Below are 18,455 nucleotides of genomic sequence, written 5' to 3' on the forward strand. Positions count from 1 at the left end.
TGTTGGTGTTTTTAAATGGATTGATGATATAACCCAAACATCTAGAATATGTGGACCTCTCTGCTTTTATATTCAATTCAATTCAATCAATATTTATTAAGAAGCTTATCAGAACACTAAAAGTTGGCAGGTAGCATATCACATCAGGAGAACAGGAGTGTAATCTGACTGGAACATAGAGTAAGGTGGATAATGTATAATCAGCCTGGAAAGTCAAGGTGGAGCTGGGTTATAGAGGGCTTAAATGCCAGAGTAAGGAGTTGGTGTTTTATCCTATAGGCAATAGGGACACAAGGAAGGGTTTTGAGAAGGGGAGTGAATATTAAGATTACTTTGGAAGTCCAAAACATATATTTGTAGGTAGTGAACAAGGAACCTGTAGATAAGAAGAGATTGAAAATGAAAATGAAGGAGAGAGTGAGACAAATGTAGAAAAAGAGGAAGAGTAAGGAGGGGGAAGGGGGTTATTGGATCAAAGAGGAGCAGTTAACTTGAGCTTGAAGAAGTCACATTATCTTCTAAAAATGGAGCAAAGGAGTAAATTTATAGAGATATTTTGAGCTATGTAGATGGGGAATTGAGTGATCTCACCACAGGTGGCCTTGATTTTAGGAAACTAGGCAAGGTCATACATCTGCTGAGAGATGGGGTAGAGAATAGAGTTAGAATCTGAAGAGATTTGGGAAAAGTCTCCGTAGAAAGTGAGATAAGGAGTCAATCCAAGATGAGTAAAAAGTGTGCTGTGTCAGGGGCAGCTAGGTGGCACAGTGGATAGAGCACCGGCCCTGGATTCAGGAGTACCTGAGTTCAAATCAGGCCTCAGACACTTAACACTTACTAGCTGTATGACCCTGGGCAAGTCACTTAACACCAATTGCCTCACTTAAAAAAAAAAGTGTGCTGTGTCATGATAAGGTCCCAGGTGAGATGAGTTATCTTTCCTGATATTCTCTTGAAACCATCCATGACTAGGGAGTAGGAGAAGAGAACACAGATGCTGGCAGTGACCCAGTGTTAAGGATTATCAGTCATGAACAGCAGAACAACAAGAGAGCAAGGGAATTATGGGTGGAGAATGGTGCATAGTCTGACTAGGGAACTATCTTTTTGCTTTAAATGCAAACTAAAACATTGAAATGAAAACTGCCACCTCTTATTACTCTATCAGCTATAAAATGCGTTTTCCCCTGAACTTTCATTTATTATAAAGCCTTAATAATCAAAAGGACAATAGTAACACAACACTGTCTAAGCCTTATAAAGCTAAGATTTGAATGTAGAATCTTAACTCCTTTGAGGAAAATACTTTGATAAACTGTTTTCTTCCTTTTGTTCTATTGCAAAACATGGGCAGGGACCTCATGCTAGTCTGTTTCCTCATGAAAGCACTTAACAGTCTTCAAGCTTTCTCAAAGTCTAAGTGATAGAACTCTGGATAAGATGTTATTATTGTTGCTTTCAGACATGCAGACATAGATGCTGCAGAAAACCCACCAGTGCATATGTTGTCCATGCCCTGGGGCTGCAATAAATTCCACTTGCTCTATTTTTCCCCTTGCCATTCACTAACCTTTCCTGAGCAACTGTGAATAACTTATCTAGGAAAAAAGATAGTATGTACAAATGAGCTTGCACCATTTTCATAGTTTATATAGCATAAAAGTCTGTTACTAAGATTTCATTGTTTGCAAGCATTTGACATTTGTAAGTTCCCTCTGAAAATTCAGATGAACATTTGCAACGTCTTTGTAAAGGAGATGATGACATTTGATGTATCTTATACACTCAGTCTGTTAGATAAGCTGGAACTATGCTTCTTGTATTCATTGGATCATAGATTCAGAGATAGCAGGAACATTAAAAGCCATTAGATCCAATTGCCTCATTATACAGATGAGAAATAACAGGACAATAGAGGTTAAGTGACTTACCTAGTGTCATGAAGCTAATAAATACTTGAAACAGGATTCAAACTCGGGTCTTCCTGACTTCAAATCCAGTGTTCTATCTTCTGACAGCGTATTGTCAATAGTAATGGCGGTGGGGGTGATGATGGTGGTGGGGGCAAGGATGATGATAAAATGTCTTGGATTCCTTTGAGTAAACATCTTGAATTTGTTTTCTTTGCAGACCACAGATGACATCCTTGTGGCTTCTGCTGAATGTCCCAGTGATGATGAGGACATTGATCCCTGTGAGCCGAGCTCAGGTGGGTTAGGTTAGTCAACTTTTTTCTTACTCTTTGATTCCCTTTATTGACTTGCATGCAGCATCACATAGAAAGGCCTTGCTTCCAAGTTCTCATGAATACGCTTTTCTCAATGACTAATTTGTTGATAGGGGAGGAAGGATGGGCCCTTTTTAAAAAAAATCAGATCCCATTACCAACAGTTACTGAGAAATGCCAAGATTATGCATTTCATTACTAGCTGTTGGGGACAGCACGTTGGATTGGTGACTTACTATTCCCATTCCATTAGCTATGAGCATAATTTTTATATTTAATGTTATAATGTGCTTTCCCCTCAGGTCACTTATAATATAACCACATTTTTTTTTGTAAGGTTGAGAAATCACATTGTATTGTGAATAAAAATTTGACTTTCTATGTTCTAAAAAACCCCCTAAAATTCCCACACAAAGAAAGGGAATTAGCTTAAGTGATATATTTTTGATTTCAGAAGTGGAAGTATTGGCATAGCAGTAATACAAATAGCTTGTGAAGCCTTTGATACATTTATGCATGTATAATATAGAAATGTTTCTGACTTTGAGTCTTGCCATATCACCTGAAAATTTTAGCTCGTTTACTTTAATAAGTTGAAGCTTTATTTCCTTTCCTTATTTGTGTTTATCTTTCATTGTGAATGGTTATTACAGAAAGATGGCTTCCGTACTGCCCTCGCCACCATTAAGTAATGATTGTAGAGTCCCTTTGGCTTGAGTATGAATAGATTGCAGTTGGGATTTGTTTCTGAATATTCATGACCCTGAGTTTGAGGGACATTTTTACTGTTCTCAGGATGAGCTTAAGCTCTATTAAGCAGTTTTTCTCCACCTTTAACTGCCCTCCTGTTTAGTTTAATAAAATGAATAAAAAGGGGTTAGTAGCTCCAAGGCAGTTAATGGCCTCTGCAAGACAACCCTGGGAACTCCGAGAAGCCTGCAGGTGCATGATAGAATGGCCTATTTATTACTGATTGACTACCTGAGGTGCTGTTCAGAAATTGCAATCCTTATCTTTCAGATATAGCTTTAGGACCAGTTATATAGCCTTCCTTTGACTTCTGTGTCTTCTCTGCAACACAAAGAACTCCAGACCTGCCAGAAGCACACTCCCATCTCCTTGCCTCACTGCTCAACGCCTAAGATTTGAGGAACATAACAGATATTAAATCAACTCTCAGTTCTATAAGGCTGCTTGAGATATTGTTCAGGGAATGCCATTTTCTTCCTTCCCTCAAGTCTCTATCTTGTTTCAGTCAATCCACAAACCTCTAGCTCCAGAAACACTTTTATCACTCAACTCTTTGATATTGCTACAATCTCATTGCATCCTTTAAGTGACTAAATAGAATCAGAATAGGAGTGCTGAGATTACCTAATCTCCAGTAATTTTTTCATGCTCTCTAATTATATCTAAGACCATCATAGGTATTATTCATCCTCTGGTCAATACAATTGTATTTGTCCCTAAGCCTTCTCCTTGTTCTTTTTTCACTTGAAATAAGAGGATAGTTTAATCTACATTTCTCCTATTAAAATATACTTCTTCTCTGAATAAGTAGAATAAGCTATGATTTTTAATACCCTAAGTATAGTTTTCATAGTAAATACACTGGAGTTCAGAGAAGGGCAAAAGTATTTAGATGGTTGATGCTTTGTGGGGTATAGTAGAGGTGTCATATTCTTGACAGACCACATGCAGCCTGCAAAACTCCTGAGGGTGGCCTGAAACAAATTCAACTGTAGCAGGGAAATATTTAACAAAATAAATAAAAATAAAATACAACATAGATAATGTTCATTTGTGGTTTTCTAAGTCAGTCTGTGGCCTTCGGTGGTGTTTCTATTTGAGTTTGACACCACTGTTGAGTTTGATGTCACTGGTATACTGGACAGAGGTATTTTTCTAGATATAAGACAGGTAAGATTTAATGGATAGTGAGAAGGAAAGAAAGGTAATGGTACTGGTGAAACATTGAACATCAGGGCACCTATGTGGAAGAAAAAAGAATACTGGAGGCAAACTATTGGCTATTTCATAATCTTGTTTATGTCTGGCCCTCATCTACTTACCCACCTTCTCTGTGCCATTTACATAGGTGCTTAGTAGATATTTATTAAATTGAACTTTGCAGATGATGGAAAGATGAGCCAATAGTCCTATCTCCCTGCTAGAGATGATCTAGGCCAGCACCTTTATTTTATAAATGAGTAAAGTGAAGCACAGAGAAGACAAATTGTAATTACCCAATCCAAACAAGTATGTGAACCCAGGGTGTGATGCTCCATATTTCATATTCTTTCCCATTTCCCATAAGTACTCCTAAACTGAAGAATGTTAAAGGCAGTGGCCCTAACTGAAAAGATTTGTGTTTTGTTTTGTATTTTTTTCTTGGATACCAGTCTCCAACTGAGGAAGGAAGTTCAATTTCAGAATCCAACTGTAAGAGTCAGGGAGCTTGATTAGCTTGACTAGCCACACATGCCAGCATTATATATAATACCTTGCTAAAGTCAAATTGGATCCATAATCACCTAGGGTCTTGAATTTAGTAAAGATATTACTGACTCAAAATGGCATCCATTTTACACATGGCTTTAATTGAGACAGGCAATTATAAATTGTTTTAAATGGTCAAGATCTACTTGAATAGTCATGGTTTCATTCAAAAAGAAACTTAGACTAGGAGTCAAGAGATGTGAGTTCTAGTTATAGCGCTTCCACTATGACAATAAACTAACCAATCAACTTTCCAGGGCATTATTTTCCTATTCTGTATAATGGGAAGGTTGGATTAGGTAATCTCAGCACTCCTATTCTGATTCTATTAGTATTTTGAATGATTGAAATAGTGAGATTGAATATGAGAATTGATGTTGGTAATGATTTTGATTGGTGAGTTTGATTATCACATAAGGTATTAGAGTTAAACACAGAGGGCACTGATAAGGTCATTTTATCAAGATAAAATGGAAATTCATCAGCATCTCATACATTTTGACTCCAATATTTTTTTTCCCTCTCCTACTTATACATTGTGAGTTATCTCAAAGCTTTTATTCTTCCATAGTGGTCTTCTTCCTAGCTGTATTGGTTTGAATTTATCACCTTACTGAACTCTTTCCTTTTATTCTCCTTGTTTCTGGTTACCCATTCCCTGTTCCAAGATTTACTGTCCAGTGAATATATCATGGTAGCTTGTAACTTCTAGCTTATTTGAGGTTTATCTAACCACTTATATTAAGTCTAGTTTGACTTTTTCACCCTTTCATTATGTGAAAAACCTGACATTTCTAAAATGTTCTCTTCACCCCTTCCTTTATGTTATAATATTTGTTTATAATTTTTTTACTTCTATTTCCCAGGAATACTTTTCTGACCAGATCCTCACTTTTTAATCATGTTCATCTTTCTCAACTTGCACTTAATTTTCATTATTTTTTTTCTGGTAATAACAACATTCCTAATTGTATTCTCAGTCTTCATCAATTTCTTGATTTACTTGTTTGATTTTCCTGCAACTTACTCAACTTTTGGAGGGATCTGTTCTTATGCTTCTGATATTTCCTCAAGCTATGACCAATTTTTCTTTTCTTATACCTTTTCCTGTGGCTACCCTATACATTCATACATACATACATACACACATATATATACGCATATATATATATAATTTTGAGTACATATCTAGATGGATGTCTACATACACACATGTTCTCATTTACTCCTTGAGAATGTAAGTTCTTTCATGCAAGGATCATTGTGTTTTATTTGTTATATTGTTTTCCCCAGCAAGAGATCCCCTACTAGGATCTGGCACATAGTAGGTGCTTAATATTAGTTGTACTAATGTACTCATGGTTGCTCTTTTCACCACTTCAGCTTCTTCAAAATAAGCTATCATGCTTCCTCCTCACCTTGCAAATCTGTTCTCATCCTGGCTAAACAACCCTTTTCTTTGTCTGGCATAGTTCCCAGGCTCCTTATGATTCTCTAAGTTTTCATAGTCCTTCCTAAAATATTGCACATATACCTAAACACAGTACTTTAGATGTGATGTGCCCAGGGCAGGATAAAGTCAGATCATCCCCTACTTTGTTCTGGTTATTCCATTTTATTAATGCAGCCTAAGATTGCAGTTAATCTCATCTGATGAGGAAAATCAGGCAATAGCATTTTATTTTTTCCCCTTTGTGTGCTCATGAATTATTCATTCACATTTGCCCCAGGGATCACATTGTGTTCCTCCCAAACCTACCTGATGAGCTGTGAAAGTGATCATTTGGCAAAGTGCCACTTTGCACATTATGAGCTGTGTTCCACACCCTAGCACAGTGCCCCTTTTCCCTTTTCCAGGTTGTATCTTTGATTTCTCTTATCATCTTAATGAAAAGAAACACCATATAAAGTGGTGGTACTTTTCTGTGTTGAAATATGTTGGGCAACCACTGAAACAATTTAGACATGAAGGAGAAACTGGGCACATAGAAATGGTAGGTGCTCAATCTATGCTGGTTGAGTTGAATTTCCTTTGTAGCATTTCTGTTTTGGGAAATAGGAAAGGTTTCATGTAGCAAGTATCATTTGAACTTGACCTGGAAGGGTAGATGAGCATTTAAAAGGCAGTGATGGGGAAGCAACAATATGGGCAGAGAGAAGAGTGAAATAAAACATGGAAACCCCCTGAGGAACAAAAGGGAATACAATCAGAACAGGAAGTTATTACCTCAGAAGATTTGGTGTATGCAATCCTGCCACTGCATCTATAAATTAGAGTCACTGATGTCAGTGGTATTAATGTGAAAGATCTGTACTTCTGAAGATGGGTTTGGTGTCCCAAGCATATAGTGGAAAGGCAGGTTTGACTGACTTTAGTCACATGGACTGAGATTGGGTTTTCCAGTGAATGGGCAGAATTCTCAAGAGCATTTGCTCACCTGTTCCCTCAGCATGGATGTGTAAATTTCCCCTTTCACCATTCCCTTCTTCTCATTAGATAGCTATTTTTGAACACTAGGAGAAAAATAATATTTGCTTCACTCTCTGAATCTTAATACTTAAAGTTCACAGTGTATCTTATTGCCAAAGTCTCTGGTCACAATGAAACATAGACTACAAACGTGAATTCAAGTTCAGATTTAATTAGCAATACAAATCTTACTAGGTTTTATTACTTCCCTTCCCATTAGAATTGCTTCTTGGTGAAAAGCTCAGAAAGAAGTCTGAAACTGATTAGGATCCCTAGAGTGGATGAGTTTGGAGTGAGAGATTTTTCTCCTTTCATGTGAGAATTTCTTGAAGTATGATCACTACTCCCCCCACCTTTTTTTGCTCTTAAAGAGGATTCTCATCTCTAGGGTCAGCCATCTATTTTCTAGGAACTCATATAATTCTAACCACTCTCCATGATTTTTGACTTGTCCCTTTAGAGGAGTAATACTGTGAATAAGTTGCACTTTTGCAGGGAGAAGGGAAGGGAGTGCTAATAGTATTTTAGGTCTCAACAAATCAAGAAAACCATCCCCAAAAGCTTTAAACTTTCTTTACCTTAGAAAAAGAATGGTTTCCATAGCATTTGTACAAAGGAAAAGATATCTGTGTAGTGAAGAGAGACTAAAAAGGGTCAATAATTCTTATCGAAAACACTAAAATGTCCTCTGATCAAATGGAGATTAGGTGGTGGGCACAATCTGTCATCAAATATCTTTTAAGGGCTGACCAGGACTATGGTGCTATAAAGGGAGCATTGGCAGCTCTAAGGTACTCAGAAATGCTCATGGCATGAAAAATAAATAAATAAATGGCTAATAGTGACGATAGATTTGGATTAATAATAAAAGGAAGAATAGTTATAGTAAATACAGTACTTTACGGTTTGCAAAGCATATGACATTTTATTTCCTTTAATCCTCACCATAACCAAGTAAAGTAGGTAGTATTTATTATCCCCATTTTATAGATTAGGGAATTGATGCTGAAAGATCAAAGATTCTTACAGATCCCTACTTTACAGAGAGAAAACTGAGGCTGAAACATTTTCTTCTTATGTCTTAACTAAGATTCAAACTCAGGTCTTCCTAATTCCTAGTTGGTCTTTCCCCCCCACCCCCTGCCATTTACTATATGATTTAGAGATTTCTATTTAATGGAAAAATTAAATGAGCCTACTTAATCCTCTTTCCTGAATAAGTAGATTGCATTTAGAGAGTAAATAATAGATAATCTGAAGTTTCGAAAGTTCTATGGTTTCATCTTTCTTGATGTCTCGATACTTGCTCCATTAGGACAGATTGCAGCTCATCTGGGCCTTCATAGCTTGGATGTTTCCTAGAGATGACCTTCCAAAAAGTTCCATAGAATTTCTATTCAACAGACTGGAAAATGGCCTTTAGGTATTTTAGGATTTCAAGGATAACAGTGCAATGCTTGGATAGTCAAATTGTTATGTTGCACTTACTCTCTCTGCATTACTGGCCCATATTCTCCTTTTTGATTAATCAATCATCAAGCACTTATGAGGTGCCTACTATGTGCACAATAAGCACTGTTATAGGAGCTAAGAAGACAAGTTCAAATACTTAAACAATCCCTATTCTTATGCTTTGGATGATGTAGAATAACTATATCTTCAGTGCTTAGACCATGATAAACTTAATAAATGCAAACCAAATTGAGTCAAATTTCTTTAATGCCACCTCTCACATGAAAGTTATTGTCGTTAATATGTTACAACCTACTTACACCCTGTGTGCATCTTTCTGTTGCCCTTGGGGTCATCAGAATTTTTTTTTCTTCTGAAATCCTTATGTTTCTTGATATCCTACTATATAGCTTCAACAGAAGAATATTGGTATTGTAAAGATAGGCTCTTTTGACAAGGAACAACTTGGAATGGTGAAAGTGCTATCTGCACATTTGCAAAATGGAAATTATCACCTGAAATGCCAGTCTAATAGATATATTTGAATGCTATAACTCCAGAGGCCTATACAAATACATGTCATAGTCTGAGCAATATGTATTCTTCATCCATTTGGTTTTCCTATGTGGATTTTTAGATCAATTTTGTCTGAATGACAGTGGGACTCATTAAAGAGCCCCATGGTATTCTTTTTTTTTGGTGGGGCATTGAGGGTTAAGTGACTTGCCCAGGGTCACACAGCTAGTGTCAAGTGTCTGAGGTAGGATTTGAACTCAGGTCCTCCTCAATCCAGGGCCAGTGCTTTATCCACTGTACCACCTAGCTGCCCCTCCCCATGGTACTCTTAGCCAACTAGGTGGCACAGTGGAAAACTCATTTTTGTTAAGTTCAAATCTGGCATCATATACCTACTAGCTGTGTGACCCTGGCCAAGTCACTTAGCCCTATGTGTCTCTGTTTCCTCATCTGCAAAATGATCTGGAAAAGGAAATGGCAAATTACTCCAGTATCATTGCCAAGAAAACACCAAATGGGGTCACCAAGAGTGGTACACTACTGAAACAAATGAACAACAAATGGTATGCTTGGGTTTGATATGCAGTGTTCTCTGGACATGAGTCTGAAGAACTTTGCCATCTAGTGGAATTCCCTCATCTGTTTGAACTCTGTGTTGGACATCTTCCATAAAAATAGTGAAAGGTTTTGACAAAGCTTATGTATGCCTTTTAAATTCTTCAGTTAATATCGATGATTAGTGGATCATGGAACAAAGTTATTTCTTTGTTTATGAGGTAGTCAGGAGGTATGGTGAATAAAATGAAAAATCTAAGTCCTGCCTCAGATATATACTAACTCTGTGATCTTTGACAAGTCTTGCAACCTCTGTTTGCCTTAGTTTCCCCATCTGTAAAATGAGAAGAATAATAATATCTACCTCTTAGGCTTATGAGGATAAACTGAGATAATATTTACAAAGTACTTTATTAGCTTAAAGCATTATATTAAGGCTAGCTATTATTATTTTTGTGGCTGCCTCTCTTCAGCTGTATGTTAATATATGGATGGTAGAACACCCTGACAGAGGTGAGCTTTTAAGTCTACATTTTGCTCTACCAAGTCAAATCCTTTTTAAAAAATCAATAAACAATAATACATAGATATTTTATTCCCTATGCTTCTCAACAAAATATGTAGGTAGTTTGCTATAAAAAAGAATCTACAAAAACCTATCTCATATTTTCCTTCATATTTTTCTTTGATATGTGCATAGATCATTATTATAAATAGTTGAGACAGGAAGGTAGATGTGTAGGTCAGTTGTCACTGAAGTCTTCTTGGTTTAATAATACTGTCCATTTTTTTCCTATTCTTTGAGAGTCTTTCCTTCTTTGAGACACCTTGAGAACTGGTTGTTGGTACCTTGTGTTACATCTTAGATAAATTTCTTCTGTTCACATTTGAACAAATCTATCAATTCTTCCCAACTTAATCTTTTAAAGTACCATTTCCACTTCCTTATTTATAAGGTCATGAGGCATTAGAGTCCAAATGTGGGAGTTCACTACCGTTTCTAATAAGAGTAGATTGCAGTAAAATTCCTGGTAAATCTGTTCAGTTTCACATCTCTTTGAAGTTTAAGCTTCAGGATGATTTGGTTCAGCTGTGCTTCACACCAGTTTTTTTTTTTTTCCCCTTAAAAAATAAGTCATGAACCTATTAATGCAGTCCACAAAAATAAAATGTCAGAATTAGTCTCTTCAGTGACAACTTTCTCTAGATGCCTGCACCTTGCCAAACAGCTTTCAAAATGCAACAAGCAAGTGTGGCTTTATTTTTCCTTGTGGTGGTTCTGGATGGAGGACTTGGTGCAGGATAAGCATCTGTGTCATCACGTGGGTTGCTTTTTTTTTTTTTTTTTTGCGAGGCAACTGGGGTTAAATGACTTGCCCAGGGTCATACAGCTAGTAAGTGTTAAGTGTTTGAGGCTGGATTTGAATTCAGGTCCTCCTGACTCCAGGACTGGTGCTCTGTCCATTGCGCCACCTAGCTGCCTCATGGGTTGCTTTTTTATGGCAGTCTTAGTTTTTCTATATTATTTCCATTTTGAATTGAAACTATAACAATTTTCATGTAATTCCACTGAGGGAAGAAACAATTTTACTCTTGCTCCTCAGCTAGGAACTTCTTGAATTGAAAGAGTTTGTATTCCAGCATGGGAAGCAGTAGCCTAAGCCTATTGCACACCAATCTTTCTACCCACTCATTTTCCCCTCCTCTTTTTTTTTTGGTATTTTGTGAGGCTATGATGAACTTCCAAAGCCTTTTCTATAATGTCTGTCACTAACAAGGGAATAAGGCTACCATTTTTACTGCTGACTTCTTTCTATTTTGAACTTCTGAGTATCCTGACTGGTATTTTTTCGAAACTTTGTAGCTACTGTCTTTGATATATAGCTTGGTAGATGTCCATAGACAATTTTCTCCCTTTCCTTTTTTTCTTTTTTCTTTCTTTTTTTTTTTAGTGAGGCAATTGGGGTTAAGTGACTTGGTCACACAGCTAGTAAGTGCCAAGTGTCTGAGGCTGGATTTGAATTCAAGTCCTCCTGAATCCAGGGCTGGTGCTGCTCTATTATCCACTGTGCCATCCAGCTGCCCCCTGCCTTTCCTTTTTAATGAGATTTGATGAGATTTTCAAGACCATGTGCGAACTTTTTTTTTTTTTTTACCAGCTCTTTTAGGGTATTCAACAACACTTGCTAAGAGTCCACATTCCTATTTGTTAAACTGTGGTAAAAAATCCAAATGTCAGTCTCAGATATCATATTGTAAATCAACTGTTCACTTTTTCAAATCCTCATTTCTCTTCTCAAACCATTGGCAGCAGAAGTAAAAACATCACCTGTGCTCCTAAGGCCTGTAGTTTCTTGCACCTGTAAAGAATTAATTGTGATTTCGAAGCCCCAGCATGCCACCGGGTGGGGGCTCAGGCACCACATCAGTACAGTGTTCCACCCACCTCTCACTGAGGCCTACCTGGGCCTGGCCAAATTATAATGATGGGAAGCCGGGTGAGGGCAGTCAGGTGACCTTTGACATGTAGAAGCTGGGAGGCCCCAATATTGCAGCGAGCTGCCTAATTAACACTCCCCAATTAAAATTTGGCCCCAACACACCAAAGTTCCTATTTTTGAGCAATGCCTTCTAGGTTCTCTTTGATATTTTCATTGTTTACATGAATCGCCAAAAGTGGGTAGTAATAATCAGGTTTGACAATTTTGGGGAAGTTCTCCATTGTCTATGGAACATGCAGAAAGAAGATTTATTTATTTATTTTTTAAAATTGTTAATAGAAGGTATTAACATCTGATTAAAGCTGGTGGGAAATTAGGGAAAGCTGAAGAGGTGTTGGGCCTTGGTTGTGAAATTTAGAGATAATTGACAGATCTTGCAGTGTACATGCAATGGAACTTAACTCCACTTATAAAGAATAATTAAAGTGGGAAGCTATAGGCAGGTCTCCAGGGGGTGTGGTGGTGGTGGAGATTCTTTTTTAGAACTTTTCTAGGTGGTGCAGTGGATAAAGCACTAGCCCTGGATTCAGGAGGACCTGAGTTCAAATCCAGCCTCAGACACTTGACACTTACTAGCTGTGTGACCTTGGATAAGTCATTTAACCCTCATTGCCCCACCAAAAAACAAACAAAAAAGAACTTCCTTTCTTTAACTATACACAGCCTGTAACATTTTGCACTGTCCTGAACCACCCCCTTCTTCTGCCCCTCTTCTGTCCCCCTCTCCTGCCCTCTCTAGTCTTGGGATAAAAGAATCATTTTTCCTACCATTTGTCTCCAGAGCAAATATTCCTGTTTTTGGTGCTGGGATTAAATACCAAAGGAATCATATGGAATGGATTTTATGATTAGATCTACCAAAACAACAACCAAAACAATTAGTCTTTTGTTGAGACTTGAATGGCTTGCCTTATTTACTATCACAATAACTCTTCATCTCCTGCCCCATCTGCCTGTTTTTGCAAAAATTTTGTTCCCAAAATATATCTTTGTGAGTGAACCCTGGCAGTGCTGCCTACCATAAAGTGAGAGTATAATTTACTTACCCTAAGGTTGCCATTGCCACCAACACCAATTTGTTGATGTTCAGTCATTTTTGGTCATGTCTGCCTTTTTGTGACCCCATTTAGGGTTTTCTTGGCAAGGATAATGGAGTGGTTTGCCATTTCCTTTTCTAGCTTATTTGAATGATGAGGAAATGGAGGCAAAAAGGTTTAAGTGACTTGTCCAGGCTCACACTGGTAGGAATTCAAGAAAATGAGTCTTCCTGACTCCAGTCCCAGCACTCTATCCACTACACCACTTAGCTGCCCTAACACCAATATAATTCCCTTCAAAGCAGAGGCTTTGAATACTTTAAAAGAACAATTGCAAACAGTAGTTAAGTAATGTTCCTTTTCTTTTCAACAAATATGAAGTTAGTCCCTGTCTTATCAATTGCTTTTGTTTTATTGTTGTTTTGGTTTTTTTGGTGGGTCAGTGAGGGTTAAGTGACTTGCCCAAGGTCACACAGCTAATAAGTATCAAGTGTCTGAGGCCTGATTTGAACTCAAGGACCTCCTGAATCCAGGGCCAGTGTTCTATCCACTGTGCCACCTAGCTGCCCCCTTATCAATTGCTTTTAACAAGATTTCTGATATTTAGTATAGTTATACCAGTCCTACATACCAGGATAAAATGATCTGACTCGGGAAATTGTTTTTCCCCCTTAAAAGTATTAATTTAGGGTAGCCGAGAGAGAATAGTCTAAGGAGGAAGATAGACCAACAAATATAGTCTGCATTGATGTGTATATGAACCTGAACTGGCACAACAGTTTGGGACATTGTCCATATGGAAATTAGCTGGGAGCAGGATGTCCTGATTACTTCAGACATCTTGATTATAAAATCACAGGATATGTTTGGCAGCTACAATTCTCTCTCTCTCTCTCTCTCTCTCTCTCTCTCTCTCTCTCTCTCTCTCTCTCTCTCTCTCTCCCTCTCCCTCTCCTTTTCCTCCTCCATCTCCTTATATACAAGCACAAAACAATATATATGTATATATGTACATATATGTGCACATGAATGTATCTGCACTTTAAAAACTAACCTAAATGCTTATATATGTAATTTCTTTGAAGAAATCATGACTCAAACACCATTAAAAATTCAGTTTATAATGCTAGCCTATTCTTGTGCTTTATAAGGAGAAAGGTTAAGAAAACACAAGGAGAACAAAATGGCTTCTGAGATGAAGCCTCCTCTTGTAGGGATGCTCTTCATTTATTAGAATTCAGGAAGCTATTTTTTGTGATTTAAGATGTTTGGCAATTCTATGAAGACAAATGTATGAGAATGTGCATTTAAATAATTCTGTGCTATACTTTTAAATTTTGTTGCAAAGGGTCCTTTACATTTATTAGTGTTCATCAAGCTAAATTTACTTCAATTACCTCATGATTCTGAGTGGTTTTCCAGTGTGCTAGTTTAGGAGAAAGAAAGAAAAATCAGAGGATTATATTGAACCAGTCCCATTAAACCCATTAAGAATAAAGACATGTATATTGAACAAGGTGCATCTTTTCATTAAATAAGTCATCACAATCATTTTAAGGGAAATGCCATTCATTAGATCATATTTGTTAGGGCCTGATTGGAAGATAATTTTGTTCTACATTTAAATCTTTTGGATAAGAACATGTGATTATTAAAAAGTGAATTTAATTATCCTATGATAGCCAACAAATTGAATTTAAGATGGAGGATTCTGGGTAATATGAGGAAAAAAATATACAACCTGTAGCAATCTGTCTGTCCCCTTTGGCATTATATGACTAAATCCTAGTGACCAGTCAATTGGCAATTGCTCTGAATGTCTTACTAATCATCTCTGGGGGATGAGCCCTACTTTTCAAAAACTAGATGGTTTAGAAGATATAGCTATTCTGGATGGAAACCATTTAAGCATTCATGAGGTCACCCAATATAATGAAGTCAAGACTGAAGTTGGGATAGTAAGCCTTCACTAGGTACAATTCTCATTCACTCTTCTCCTGCATTAGTGGGGTTACCACAGAGAATTATAGCTTTCCTGCCAGTGGTGAGTGTTTTTGTACATTAACAATAAGACACTGATAGAAGAACAGCAGGAAACAATGGCATCCAATCAAGGGGGAATTTCTTTTCTTTGTAGAAAGCAATAGTTCTTATGTAATGAAATCCTTTTGGTTTCTCCATCACATAGAGGGTTTTTCTAAGCAATTCTGATTTCATGGTGGAACCTGTTATAGGTAGTTTATAAGCCAAGATGCTTATTAATTCACCTTGTGATAGCCTCCTTACTAGGATTCCAGATTCAGTCTTCTAAAAAATTAGGATGTTGGTTCCTTTTTGGTTTTGGACTAATTATATATTTACCAAATGGACCCCCCAGGCCCCCCCCCAAAAAAAAATCCAACGAGACAAGGCAAAAAATTATTTCTCTCCACAAATTATATTTATTTACAAATGAGTAAATTAACTATTTTTGGCTTTCACTTGTAGGTCTGAGAAAATGAATGCTCCCTAATGTAATTTACTCTTAAAATAAGTAACAGAATAAAAAAAAGCAGGGCTATAATGAATGAGTGCAGAAAAAATCCTTATGAATCCTATATACTTTTCACCTTTAATGATGCTGTTTACCTACTACACATCATGATTTCTTTTTAGAGAATGCTATTTAAAAGCTTTTGCTGAAGTGTGGAAAGTGTCCTATTGAGTTTAGAGAAGGAGAAAGCCAGAAATACCACTGTGATGTAATATATTTGTCTATTTTAAAGAGAGAAATTTAGTGTAAGGAAAGTTGTCTATCTACAGTAGGCAAAAAGATCACTCAAACCAGAGGCAGAGGACCAAGATTTGAGTGCTGACACTTAAAATTTTACAACTGGGAATAACCTGTCTCAATTTTTTCCTCTGTAAAATGGGGATACCTCTGTGTGAAACCTATATTCCATCTTGAATAAGATAATGTAATAAAACACAAAGTTCTATGTAAATGTGAACTATTATTATATAAATATTATAATTTATATTGTATTATATAATTTAAGTATATGAAAATGAGAGAAGGCAAGATAGGAAAGGAAAAAATCATATCTAATGTAGTTCTTCAACTTTAACCCAGAAGTGATTATATTAGCCATCAATTGAAGTAATTTGGTCTATGAGGAAGAGCTAGGTTGAATTGGAGCCCATTTGTGCCAATATTTCCAGGTACTTCTAATCAAGATATTTAGGTGTATCATAGGAAATAGAGTTCCAATATCTAAAGGCAGAATTTTTCTACGTATGAAGAATGGAGGAAGTAGGATGAATTAGAAATGGTCTGAGTCCAGCTTTGGGTTGGAGATAGCCACATTAGCTAATATAACTCCAGGACTTTATTTAAGCTCTTCTTTTACCTACTTTCAAGTTATATTCAGACAAATGATTTGTAAATTGGTATTGAGGTTGGTGATTCTCCTACTCTCACTGGCAGTGGCACTCCAACTCTGACGTTTCCTGCCACTCTTAAAGTAAGGGATGGAAAGTGATGGTCAAAGGTGACCCCAACAGTTAGGCAGGACACAAAAAGCTCTTAAAATCCCACATTTTTGTTGTTATTTTTCCTGAATCATCAGGTTACCAAGGTGATGGCTGAGATATGTCAGACACATCCATCATCTAGCCTGAACTGTCGGAGTAAACTGGAGGAAGAAAGGTCCATGAAGGCATGGATAGGGTCAGGAAGGAGAGAGAAGATGAGTGATTTGGGACATGTGGTTCCTGTCACTTTTCAAAACAACCACGCAGCAAGTGAAAATTAGTGCATGTCATATATATATATATATATATATATATAATTACCTCTCTGCTTTATTGCAAATGCATCATTTAAGCATTCATTTTTGTGAGTGATTTGCTCATCATCTTTTCTTGTATGGTATGGGTTGAAATATAGATATGAGAAAAGTATATTCTTCGTGGAGCTGGGGTGGAGGAAGAAACTGGATTAATTTCAATTCACAAACACCACAGGAACCTAAAATTCCAATTTTCTTTTCACAGCATTAATGAAAACTGGACAGTGGAAACAGTCAAATCTTCCCCTTTAAATCTGAGACAATTTTCAGGAGCTGACTAGAATTATAATAACTTTCCAATCCATTATGACACAACATAGAGCTCTGGCCTAATGTGATCATTTTAGACAAACTTTTTTTTCCCTAGATGGGGTGGAAACAGAATTTTAAATCGATTACTTTCAGTCTAGTTTATGATAAAACCAGAAAGACTGGTCAAAGAGTTTTAATGAGAAAAAATTCAATAAACACATCTTGCCAATACTTTTGAGAATGGATCTTGCAAGACCAAGGATGCAGCAATTCCTGTTAATAGAATGATGTATGTTAACTATTATGAATTTTATGGTCCTTTGTATCATCTCCTGAACTTCCCTCTGAAGCACAGACTCAATTATTTTATATTTGATCTGTTTCATCTTTTACTGTTTTATTTTTCAGATTGGTAATCTTTTAAAAACTCCTTCAAGCCTGAAAGCCTAAATTTTCTTTGCCCCCAATCTATAGTGGAACTGTAGTTTACTTGCAGTCTGATAGGGTCATGTTCAAATGCCATGCTTGTTCACTAACAGGAATGTGGAAGAAATAAAATCAGCAATAAAAGTTGCCTGGGAACTATAATCTGGCCCTCAACTGCTGTTTTTGGAAATGACACCAATATAAGAAGACAGTGAATGAAGATTCCATTCAAGTATACAAAATAGTTTTGGTAAAAGTGTCAGGCTGAGTGACTAAGAAAGCATTGGCTAAAATGGGTCAGACCCCCAGAAGGACCATTCTTTGAAATATAAAATCATTTTCCCCATCCATACCCTGCTATAATGTCATAAGACATTGCATTTCAAGCAGTATTTTTATTGTTTTGGTGTAAAGGCTCTTAATTGAGGGTCAAGTGTTTCTTTTTTTTGAAAAAATATGAAATTGACTCAGTATTCCATTTATTCATTCAATGAAAATTAGATGAGATTCTTGACTTCAGGGTAATAGGGCAGATAGGTTGTGAAGATGAGTAATTAATACCATGTAGAATGTGAGGAAACTAAAAAAGATAGGCATACAACATATTCTGTTAATTCAGAGTAGGTATTATAGCTAGCTAAAGAAGGTTGGGACAGAGCAGAGAGTAGGATCAGGGAAGGTGCATGGAGA

The 18,455-nt window shown here is 36.8% G+C and overlaps 1 protein-coding gene across 31 annotated transcripts in view; it reads left to right on the top strand.

The window, feature by feature from the left end:
- Positions 1-18,455, top strand: part of NRXN1 (neurexin 1) — a 1,484,103-nt gene that overhangs the window by 1,445,676 nt on the left and 19,972 nt on the right. For 21 of the 31 annotated variants that reach the window (XM_043990261.1, XM_043990257.1, XM_043990263.1 and 18 more), the window contains one exon: positions 2,131-2,218. In XM_043990261.1, the coding sequence (XP_043846196.1) occupies positions 2,131-2,218 (88 nt within the window). The remainder of the gene's footprint in view (positions 1-2,130; positions 2,219-18,455) is intronic. The other 10 variants (XM_043990256.1, XM_043990265.1, XM_043990276.1 and 7 more) reach the window with 1 other exon arrangement.

The sequence above is a fragment of the Dromiciops gliroides genome, chromosome 2, assembly GCF_019393635.1.
Source record: "Dromiciops gliroides isolate mDroGli1 chromosome 2, mDroGli1.pri, whole genome shotgun sequence".
Taxonomy (NCBI): Eukaryota; Metazoa; Chordata; class Mammalia; order Microbiotheria; family Microbiotheriidae; genus Dromiciops; species Dromiciops gliroides.